The 12,382-nt window shown below is 37.4% G+C and overlaps 1 protein-coding gene across 2 annotated transcripts in view; it reads left to right on the top strand.

Annotated features, from left to right (window-relative positions):
• Positions 1-276: 276 nt before the first annotated feature.
• RB1CC1 (RB1 inducible coiled-coil 1) overlaps positions 277-12,382 on the top strand; it is a 64,698-nt gene continuing 52,592 nt past the window's right edge. For both annotated transcript variants that reach the window (XM_053468434.1, XM_053468433.1), the window contains exons 1-5: positions 277-396; positions 7,347-7,476; positions 10,642-10,768; positions 11,019-11,189; positions 12,133-12,335. In XM_053468434.1, the coding sequence (XP_053324409.1) occupies positions 7,406-7,476; positions 10,642-10,768; positions 11,019-11,189; positions 12,133-12,335 (572 nt within the window). In that variant the 5' untranslated portion in view covers positions 277-396; positions 7,347-7,405. The remainder of the gene's footprint in view (positions 397-7,346; positions 7,477-10,641; positions 10,769-11,018; positions 11,190-12,132; positions 12,336-12,382) is intronic.

Raw genomic sequence — 12,382 nt, 5'->3', positions numbered from 1 at the left:
AGAACGTGTAACGTATAGTGGCCAGTCACCAGCTGACCTTGAGCTGCAACTATACTGATGGGAGTTGTCACCCAGGAACAGCGGCATAACCGCAGTCGCCCAGCCCTGTCTACGCTGCAGCACTGTGGCGGTGTCCGGCACACCATATGTCAACAGAGCGAGGTAAGTAAGCAGCCGTCACGTGCCAAGCCAATGACGCCGCTCCGTCTACTGTTTCCTTTACCCTCCCTTATCACCCGTTTCCGTGTCGCTCCAATGTCCTGAACACCGCGAGATTTCCTCTCGTTCTCGCGATGCTAAAGCCGCCGCCGGAAATAAGCTGCCTGTGCGATGCTGAGTCGTCAACAACAACAATAACAAGGGGATCTTCCTGACTGTCAGCCAGACACTGACCGGGTATGACGGGACCTTGGTGGGATAGAGGGAAGGGGGACACATTTACCCGACCGGATGCAGCGGATTGTTGGGCTTTCAAGCTCCCTGGCTGTCCACTCCTCCCCTAGCCTATGGGCCCCTTTGACAGCTACTGCATTTAGCATCACAGTGAAGCAGGCAACAGTTTAACGTGGTACGCAGGCATACGGTAGCCACCTGCCCTTCGGTTAGTGAAATACCCCAACCTATAACATATGTCTCAGACCAACACCCCAGGCCTGTCCAAACCTATAGTGGCATAACCTTATCACCACAGGCAATATACTATACCTATATTCATAGAATTAAATCATTTGTTAGTAAATTAGGGCCATATTAGCTTAATTACCCTCACTGTGTATCCTGATAGTACATTCGCAGCATTGCTAAAAACATGTGATATACTTGTTGTAGAATTATAATATATATATATATACACACACACACATAATTGTAGAATTGTAATGTTTCTTGAGTAGTTTATTTGTTTTAATCTCATGTTCTCCGCTTATGATAGTGTTATGATAAAAGATATAAAGTATTACTAAAAAAAGCCACCTAAGCATACGTTTCTTCAAGATGACAATGTGCTTTGTGGCTGCGTGTAAAATAAAACTTCCGTAACGATCAAACATTATTTCTATATTTCCTAGCAATTATATATAGTTACAAAATGTGTAGTTTTCTTTTTTAATTTTTATGATATTATGATATGTTTGTTCGTAGAAGAATGGTCTGCTGTAACGTCTGGCCTCTTGGAAGTATCTTGTTGGTTTAGCTGTCTTATGTGTCAGCGTTACTGTATTGAAAGCCAATAGGAGACGGATACTGTGTTTGAAGTCATACCGTAGATGTCCTGATGATCAGCCATGTAGTTTACTAAAAGCTGTGTTTTAAGATGACATAATGGAAGGTGGGGTTATAGAAAGGTCTACTGGGCTACTTGCAGTTAACAAATTTTTATTAAAATATCCCTGAAATCTTCGATTGATTTCTGTAAGTGAGAAATAAAATCAACAGAGGTGGTCTACCTGTGTGTCTTCCCAAGGCCAAGGAAACAACTACAGAGATACAGCGGTCTTCAGATCAATAGAATATATTTAATTTCATTATTTAGGGTAACCTTATGCCCTTTTCTTATAACAGAAATGGGTCGGGATACATTAATAAATACTAAAATTATTGTGCTGTAGAGCATACGCCATTAAACTCCAAATATTTTCCAAATCTTGGACAATAAATATATGCAAATTTTGTGTTCCAGTACACTCAACTCTACATAGATAAACATGTTCATATATTTAGTACATTCAGACATCTTCCACACAATAATACTTAATCACAGGCCTGCATCATAATTCATCAAAATTCCAATCCGATAATTCATGCCACACGTGTCACCAAATCTTACGTTCACGTAGGTGTAAAGAATAGCAAATATGATTACAGCATGTCTTGTAGTTGGAAGTTTACCTGGGTGTCAGTCCATAAATTAACAAATCGTTTCCTGGCCAATATTTTAAATCTCTTATGATTTCAATCACCCTGTAATTACAATCTTCAGTGTAGACACCACACATGATATCCCTGTGATTTGTCTATAAGCATTCCCCTTCTTTGAATTTTAATAGTTTCCAATCAGAAATATCTGTGGATGTGAGCCTCCACAGTTTAGCCTTGTATGAAACATTGGATGTACCGCGTCTAAATTACACTGGGAAAATCAGGAACCGTGAAACACCCATGCTCTTTTGCTTCAAGTAACAAAAACCTAACGCACATTTCTAAGTATTCTGTAGACAATATAAACATTTCACATACGGAATAAAAATGTGAGCTCTTTTTTTTTTTTTTTAAGTTATCAGGAGTCACTTGTGACTAAACATTGCTCACTTATTGTCATTATGTATAGTTAAATTGTCTCCTAAAGTTGGTGGAATCAACCATTAGACTAAGATGGTTGTGAAAGCCTTCCCCTGTAAGAAAAAAATATATTCCAGTCTACTACTTTGTAACTCTGGATCACATTAACTTAATTTGTGATCATGTCTGAAGGAAATATTGTAGAATTGAACCAGATGGCTACAGCTTCTAGAGCGGCTGCCATGCTCCTTGCCACACTTACAAAAATATAAAGTAATCACACGGAAAAAGAGATAGAAATGTGAACCATCTACTTTGCTGGCTTTGTAACTAAATGCTTGATTGGAAACAATCTTCTTAGAACATTTAATTGCCCCCCCCCCAATTAGCATAATTCATAATTGTTAGCTGGGCCACGTAGTTGTCATGTGGCGCAAAAAGCAAGCAGTGCTAACTTGTTGCAATAGTAATCAAAAAGCTTTCAGAGTGAAAAAGTGAAATGTCGGCTCTCTTAATGATCTGGTAAGCCAGGGCTTGACAAATTTGTTTTGAATCTAGGAGCCAGCTAAAAAAGTTAGGAGCCAGGATTCTTTTTAAACTAACAAGGTTTTATTTTCAACAACAAAAATAACACATCTTAAATTTACACATAAAAAAGACTAGACCCAAACATCATGGGCATTTAAGTTATGCAGATAATTTAATATATTCTTATGTGACACACCAAATGTTCTATATAGTTTTTCACTTGGCTTTTTGCGGCCATGAACATGCCTTGTATTTGTCATTGTCATTGTATTTGTCACTGCTTTGTCATTAACCCCCTTTTATATTTTTGCCCCTTGTGTATTAATGCCCCAGCCAGGCCCACTTTAGTATTGATTAATGTGTTCCACCCCACAACCTTGTATATTGCCCCCTTTGTGCATTTATGCCACCACACCCATGTGCATTAATTTATGTGTTGCCCCCAGCCAACCCTGCTCCTTTGTGTATTGAGGCACCCACCCCTTTTATAGTGGTAAATGTGATGCCCCCACTGCCATGTGAATTAGGCCCACCACACACACCCTTGTTTATATCGATTTTGTAATTTTAAAACCCAGCTATCCCCTTTTTGTATTATTTAAGTTTTAATGATGTCCAATGGAATTCCCCCTTCTCCCTTAAATATAGGTCCGCTTTTCTCGAACCTCTATTTTTTTTAAACACATTCTCGCTTTTCTTTTTTCCCCCGCTCTCCTCGGACATGACAATCCTCTCCCCCATCACGAGGAACTCTTCTGTAAGCCCCGCCCCCTTGAGCGACACCTCTTGAAAGGGGCGGGACGAAGAGCCTCACTCAACAGCTCCGCCACTCAGCAGCACGGTGTTTGCAAGCTGGCCGCCTAAAAAAATTACCACCTTACCTCACAGCCGCACTACGTGAACGTTGGTCTGCCAGCCCACCCGGTGGGACGGTCCGTGGGCCGTCAGTCCAACTTTCACATGGTGCGGCCGCAAGGTGAGGTGGTAAGACTGCCGTGTGTGCACGCGGCCGCTTTAATTTTATTAGGCGGCTGGCTTGCACACACAGTGCTGCACCGTGAGCAGGGCCAGTCTGGCGCGGCCGCACATTGGACGACCCTGACCTAGGCGCCAGGACAAAATTCTCAGTCGCCATGGTGACCTGGCATCTGGGATTTGTCAAGCCCTGTGGTAAGCTGTCTGTAAAGTGCACTTCTAGAAAGAAAGAACAATATATATATTCCTGATATGGCTTACCTGTCCTCTGATAAAAGAAAAGAACAATCTAGTCCCCAAAATTATGTTTATTTTTTTTAGTACATGTTAGAGTCCATTTTGTATGAGCTAAAATGCACCATACTGTATGGCGACTTTAGAAAGCACGGCTTACTTGCTGGAGTTAGAAAATGAAAATTCTGCCCCCTTTTTTCATTTCAGTTCAAAAATCCTTAGCTGTTTTTCTTTCAGTATTCTGGTATTCTAACATACTAATAAGTAACCGAGTCATAAATTCTTCTTCATTTTCTCATGTAATCATGTGTCTCTTAATAACGGCCTGTAATCTTCTCCATAGATACTAACCTCAAATCTGTTGGGTATGTTGATGTGTAATGAAGAAATATGTACTGTTTCCTGGAAGTCTGTTTTTACTTTTAACATCTTTAGTAGAAGCTGTATATAGGTATAGTTTGATTATTTCTTTGATTTGTATGTCACAGTGGACTTGTGCATGATCTGGATTGCTGTAGGTAGTGTATATTGTTTGTTACACTGTACTTTCTGCCTATGAAATTGCTACCCAATGTGTAGATGCGATTTACACCCACTTGTTTCCGAGTGGGCTTTGTCCGTGCCCATGATGTTCTTTGTTCTCTCGCACAATTATTGAACTATATGGCAGCGCAGAAAGCATTTGTATATCTTTTGTGTGTATGTCGGTGATGTACAAATATCAGCCAAAACATTAAAGTAGGATTTAAAAAAAAAATCAATCAGACAGTTGTTAGCGTGTTGGTTGGTACAACATATACTCAATATGTTTTAATGTTTTGCAGAGTGCCCACTGCCATTGTTGTATGACATGGGACAGTTTAAGAAATATAAGCTATTTTATATCCTTTAATGAAATTAGCTTCTTGTCTAAATTGATACTTTTTAAATTGGTGGAATGGGGATGCCCTTAATCTTGCTATTGGTAGCTACTTTAGTTTGAGCAGTCTATAGCAATAAAGAAAACTGTGTTATCTCTGTATGATGAAACTCTTTGGTTTCTATTTAAGTGTGGTGTGATTATATAAAGACTGAACAGAGAATTTATCCGTTAGTTTAATATACCGGGATTTGTTTTCCTTGAGGTTTTAGTTTATGCTTATACACTGGAAAAATGTTTTTTATTCTATACATAATGTTCTATAGCATTGATAACAAGTTGGTTTATTTGCTTTTGTTCTAGTAAACCTTCTTTATCTGCAGATCTGTAAGTAAGCTTTGTATGTGATGTTTTGGGTGACCTTCCCTGCTCAAACCTTGTTTAGGTAATGGAGTGCTTTCATTCATAGACTTACTCCGTGTCCCCTTGGGTGATTAAGACTGAGCTATTCTATTATTCTCCACAATGATAAGGAACCAGTGCATTAGTTTAAAAGGCTTGGCTGAGATAACCAGATTTCTATAATAATATTATGTTTAAGTAATAACTCTTTAAGAGCAAAAACAACACAGTATTAAAAAAATAATAAAAAAAAAAAAATATGATACTAGTTATACAAAAATTGGTGAAATTTCATAACGGCTCTTCACCACAAGCAGAATGTCATCTCTCGCCTTTCTAGTTATTGGGGAAAATTTGACTCCCTTGATGGCTGATGCAACAGAGGATAATGGCATTCTTTACAACTCAAAAGTGACAAGTTGCCAATCCCTACAACAGATATTCAAAGAGTTTGTAAATGCATGTTAGTATTCTTTAGTATGCATGCAAATGCATAATCTTCTTGTATCTGGTAATACTTTATGTTCCTTTTTGAGGAAAGCAGATGTCGGACAGAGATGGGTTGTGAAATGCAGTATTCCAGAAGAAATAAACAATAGTAGAAAAGCGATGCTATTCGTCAATTCATCAGGCATAGGGAAATTGTCTAAAATGGGACGAAGGATTTTCTGAGTAGGCAGATCAAAAGTGAAGCATGATCTTAATTACCAAGTGTGGCACAGATATCACAGCTTAGGAAGGCTTATGTGTGCGGTAGTTTAGGGTATAGCAATATGCCAAGACCACACATTTTTTTTTTAGTACCAAAGCAGAAAAAAAATTAATAACAAATGTGTTTTAGCTTGCAGCATTTTTGTTTTAATATAAAAACTGTTTATAGAGTCAGGACTGAGAATTTTCTGTATTGAGACCAGCAATAATACTGTGTTTTTATGACTGTAAAAGTGTTTGCGGACATGAAATTCATTTTCTGGTGGTTTTATGATTCATCCTGTTGCATGTTACATTTAAATTCTGAGTACAGAGCTAAAATTTTACATTTTACCCTGTTCGGCAAACCAATTATCTTGGGGCTTGTGTGAAAGGCATGATTTCATGGGAAAATATTTAATGTTAGCACTTGGTTCATGCTGTACAAATGCAACAATATATGTCCATTTCTTTCTCACTTAAACTACTCTGTTTGCAATTGAATCTGACCTGGCATGCTTTTTGAGAATGTAGTTAAATCTTTTGAAGTATCTCTGTCACAGATCATTTTAAGCCACTATTCATATTTAATTGGTGAAGCATGTCCTAATAGATTTAGTGGGGCGATCTGGAAATTAGCAAGTAATAACTCTGTTTTTATACTTTTAAAGGCTTAGTCTTGGTTCACAGCCTAATCGGGTAACTCTTCAGTGCTTCTGCTTTCTTAGCAAAGCGTTCGCTATATTTGGAAATTGTACTGTACAGAGGAGTACATTGTTGATCGTGTGGTCATTTTATTTATACTTTTAACTTCACCATCTTGACCATTCTCACTGGTGAAACCTGTCAAGAAAAGTGACCACTCCTAGCTCCAAAAGTTAACTAATAAACCGAAAAGTATTTTTTCTTATTCCATCAAGGACCAATGGATTTCATGTAAAAGCTTTAAAAGAGTTGTATAGTTTGAGGAAACCTCATCGTAACTTGGGCAGTGCGAATTTCCCATGGATTTTCCTCCTTAGAATAATTTGCAAAACCTGATTTTGATTTAGCATCAAACTCTCTCTTGCAGTTCCAGTGGTTGTGACACAAATTACCCCCAAGATTAGCACTTATGTAGACTAAAACTTGCTTAAACTCTAAAGTATTGGTAGGGCCTTTGCAGGTTATATTACTGTTTAGATCCCCTTACATATAGATTAGTCTCAATTGTTCATGATCTGTGGGTAAATAAGCTCCAAATTGGCATGTTTATTCTCAGTACACTCAACTGCTTTTGTTTGTTTTTTTTTACAGTGTACTTGCTATTGCTATTCTTATTAAATATGTAAATTTTTTTCTCCAAGGCCTGTTCATTTACATGTTTAATCTTTCTTCACAGTGTCTAAATGAGCACACCAAAGTCTAAAACAAGAACCACAGAAACCTAAGGCTGTCATCATGAAGTTGTATGTTTTCCTGGTGAACACTGGAACCACCCTTACGTTCGACACAGAGCTTGCAGTTCAGACGTAAGTAATATATTAATATATGAAATCCTGGTTATAGCCTCCATCATTATACTAAGGCTAATATAATGAAGAAGATGATCAACTAGTAGAAAAGAAAGAAAATAAAATAAGTTGGTTGCATTAGTGTTTAACCCCCACATATTAATATTTGGAATAGCTACCCTTCTCCACAATTGAAGATCAGGAATTTGACTGGGCCACTCTAAGCAATTCGCCGTTTTGTTCTTGAGCTACTTTAATGTTGGTGTTCATTTGTGCTTCCCTTTCTTAGTGGATTAAAGCAGGTTTTCTTGCATTATTTTCCAGTATTTTGCTCCATCCATTCTCCATTCTCAGTCTTCTCTTGACCACAAAACTGACCAATGCCAAACATTCTGTTAGATGTTACTTTTTGAGGAATGGTCTCCTTCTTTCTACCCTCCCATACAGCTCAGTGTTATTCTGAACTCTTGACACGGTTCAGTAGTTTACTCCTAACCACCAAATCTCTTTCAATATGATTCCTGGCCTCTGTGTGGCTTTTCTCACAATCTCCTGCATGGGAAATAGCAGGGATTGGGAAAGGGGCACATGGTAATTCTGTAGCATTCCATAATAATTTAAAGGAACCTCTCAGCTATCATGTGCATTAAAATATCATATATAATTACAATATCATGCAAAAATTTGGGACCACTTAGCTGTTTTCTTGGAAAACAAGGACATTTCTAGTTGTACTAACATAATAGCAAAAGGGTTTCTTAACGAGCGATTAGGCTTTTAAAATGAAAAACTGGGATTAGCGAGCACGACGTGCCATTGGTTGTGATGGTTGCTGATAAATAGCCTTTGTAGGCCTATGAAGATATTCCATTAAAAATCAGCCATTTCCAGCTATTACAGCCATCTACAACATTAATATTTGCTTTTCTTTCACAAACAAGAAGTGATCTGAAACTTGTGAACAGTAGCATATTTAGAATAAAATACCTTTAAAGAGAGAGGAAAGCCATCAGCAACAGACTAACATGTATCTATTTTACTAATACATCCTGGGAATATGGGACATGGCTAAGACCCTTGCCCGGTGCAGATTAGAATAAACATAGACAATTTTGCCATATGCTAGTGAATGGAGGGCTGACTTTACTATCCCATTAGTAGTGGCATGTTCATTTTAAAAAATAAATAATGAAATATATGTAAGTAAGCTGATTACTTACTCTTTATTTTCAAAATTGTGTGGGATATTCTGGTAATTTTGTTCTTTTTTTTTTTTTTATAAACGTGATTACATAGCAACAGAATATAGTGTTTCCACATTCTCTGGGACAGTCCTCCTGTTGTTGGTAAGGGGTGTAGCCTAAAGGAGGAATTTCTGTTATATTTTTAGTTGTACAGCCGCTCATCTCACATGCACACCCTGGTGTTTCTGTAAACAACATTCCTGTTGATTACAAATATTTTTTTTAAAAAATATTGGAATGCATTTGTTAAGGCTATGTGGTGATGGTAATAAAAAAAAAAGTTTTTTATAAGAAAAGAAAAAAAAAATCCCCTAAGCAAAGCTTACTGAAACTTACTGTGTAACTTGTATTAACTTGTGGGCGCCTTGACCTGATCCCTATCATGGAAACTTACACACACGTTTGTCAGATCTCTGCTATTAAACAATTATTGAAAAATTAACTCATAAATACCCAATGATATTAATTTTATGATTTCTTTCTATCTCTATAGAATACATTTCTCATCTTTTAATACACTTACATATCCGTTAATAATTACCTTTATGAATTTTCCATTGTGCTGTATTTGAGAGTCTCCATCTTGTTGTTGTCTTGATGTATCCTCCCATAGCCATGTGAATTACTTTTTAGAACAGAGCTGATGTACACTGAATTTAGTAACCGTATTAAAACTTTCCCCATGGGCTGATTGAGAGACTGCAGTCTCCACTGAGCGACTAACATATAAGGCCCTCCATAAAACTGCTCCTCCATACATTTCTGCCCTCATAAGCAAATACTCTCCTACTCTATCCTTACGTTCTTCCCATGGGCTAAGGCTCTCCTCCTCACTTATCACCTCTTCCTTTTCCCATCTACAAGATTTCACTCGGCTGCCTCATATCTCTGGAACCTACTTCCACCGAACCTTCAGCATTCACCGTCCCAACACTCAAGAAACATCTCAAAGCTCACTCCTTGTCATTGACAAAACCACCACACTACCTCTCACCCTTTCTCTGTGCCCTATGTTTGTCACACCATTCCCTCAAGATTGTAAGCGTGTGAGCAGGGCTCTCTCCACCTAATGTATCGGTTTGTCTTAGTCTGTCAATTCTCGTCTTGTCATACCCCTTGGATATATGTATTGCATTAAGTGCTGCGTAGATTGTTGGTGCTATATAAATAAAACAATAATAATAATAATAAACTGGTGAAGGCTGATTTTGCTGTGTATATTTAAATTATGATTTCAGTGGAAATGGGCTTTGCAGCATTTGCTATTGCATTACAGCATCGCCCAGATTGGTGGAACCATTAAAGGTGTTAACGAAATTCACTTCTAGCCCTATTTATATTTCCGAAGACTATTATAACATAGCCAATTTTAGTCAGTGCTATTTTAGCAGACATTCAAGGTCCTCGCTAACGTGCAGGTTTATTGTGCAAATAACAGTAGTTCTGTAATTCTTCTCGTTTGCTTGTTTTCAGTAGTCATGTGCTCTTGATAAAGCTTAGTTGTTATATTGGACGTATTTGTCCTTTCTGTTCTTGAGCATTGCTCAGGCACAGTTTAAAAGCTATATAATCATGCTTGTGGACTTGGTAGTATTTTGTGGGTGTCCGTTATGTCATTTTTATAGGGTAAATCTCAAGGGCACATGATTTTCTCAGAGATTTCCTTGTAAATGTCACATTCGTAAATGGGTACTTTGAGATTTTATCCCTTGATGAGGAGCAAATATTAATGTTAATTTTGCTTGTTTTTGTAATCGCTGAAGTATGCTTAATAATAGGATTATGATTTGGTTAAGTATTTTAAATATTACATATTTTCTTATATTACTGTTTAATATGGATTTTTATATGAATGTGTGTGGGTATCTGGAGTTTTGAATATGTTATTAAGTGTGTGCATTCTGAATATTTTATTTTTCTATTTCTTTTTTTCACCTAGTGTGACTGATCTTAAACATGCTATTCAGACAAAATATAAGATTGCTGTTCACCACCAAATCCTTGTTGTTAATGGAGGAGAATGTATGGCACCCGACAGAAGGGTCTGTAGTTACAGTGCTGGTACCGTGAGTATCCTTGTCTTAGTATTTGGTTAGGTGGCAAGGTCAGGATATGCATCACGTCTTTAATTTTAGGAATACGGCAGTCATCACATCCTGTAAAATATGCCTTTTATCGGATTATTTGTTACACAATAAAAAGATGATGAGTTGTACTTGAATTCCATGATGTTGAAACAGCAGAGTCACTCTGTGGTTGCGTGTTAATGTGCTAACTTTTCTACTTCATGAATGTGTATTTTTCTCTCTTCAATAGGACACCAATCCAATTTTCCTTTTTAATAAAGAGATGATCCTTTGTGAGCGCCCTCCAATCATACCTAGGACAACATTTACAGCAGAAAATGAAATGGAGTTGAAAGTGGAGGAATCTCTTATGATGCCTGCTGTATTTCACACAGTGGCCTCAAGAACGCAGCTTGCTGTGGTGGGATATCATGAAGTTCTGTACAATATAGACCTTTTGCTTTGAGATCCACAGTGGGAGATCCACAACTGTTTGGTAGCACAGGCTTGTTTTGTGAAAAAACATTCTGATTTGTCTGTTGCTCAATGTGCTGGTGTTTTTCCACAAACACAATATTAAAAGTCAGTATAGAGCAATTTATCTCATTATTGGAAAGCATCCTGTGTGTTTTTGGAAGCATTCATCTAGTCTGTGTTCATTCTTCATGCAGTTATTTAAAGGGATGCTCCAGCCATCATATGCACGTTAATGCATATTGTAGATGTGTGTGTCTCCTTTGCAAATGCATGTAGGTATTCTAAAGAATATCCCATATGCATTTGCGCCTTTCCGTGTAGGAGATGTGTTTCACTAAAGAGTACTTTGATATGCATTATTTTTTAAAAGGGCCACGAGGGAAGTAAATGATTCCTTTAACAATGGTAGCAATACACATCAGCCTTTTCTCTGCATTTTTTAAGCTGGGTACATTAGTACTAATATAGAATCTTAATGGTAATCTTTTATATTTGTTGTTATTATTTCTGCACATTTTAAACTTTTATATCTGTAAAGTAATGTGTTGCCAGAGGAGGTGAGCAGTTCAGTGTTGAGTAAAAGTAGTTCTGATGTGCACAGACATTCTACTATAGAGAAAACACAAATATTTTAGGTGAAACTAAAAAAATATTAGAATAGATATTTCTTTTGCTTTTCCATATACCTGCATTTGTTAGATTATTACTGTACTTACTGTTTCTTCTATAGCCATTCTTCCTGGATATGCTGTTGTAGTAGGATAGTAGTAATGTGTACCGTGGATCTTCCCTTCTGCACATGACACAATTGAGAAGGCCATGGCAAAATGTTGTGACTTTTCCTACTTGTCTTGCATGGTGACTTGTACTGTTATGCTTTTGTACAGGAAATGTATGAGATTGCCAAGAAGCTGTGTTCCTTTTGTGAAGGCCTGGTGCATGATGAGCACCTACAGCACCAAGGCTGGGCTGCTATTATGGCCAACTTAGAAGACTGTACGCATTCATACCAAAAGCTTCTTTTAAAGTTTGAGAATGCATATTCAAAATATCTACAGTCAATAGATGACATAAAACTCAAGCTAACCAAGTAAGTTTGTGTAACACACTGATTATGCCAAAACAAGAATATTTGGC

The sequence above is a fragment of the Spea bombifrons genome, chromosome 5 (genome assembly GCF_027358695.1).
Source record: "Spea bombifrons isolate aSpeBom1 chromosome 5, aSpeBom1.2.pri, whole genome shotgun sequence".
Classification (NCBI taxonomy): Eukaryota; Metazoa; Chordata; class Amphibia; order Anura; family Pelobatidae; genus Spea; species Spea bombifrons.
This window is presented reverse-complemented; position numbering and strand designations above follow the sequence as displayed.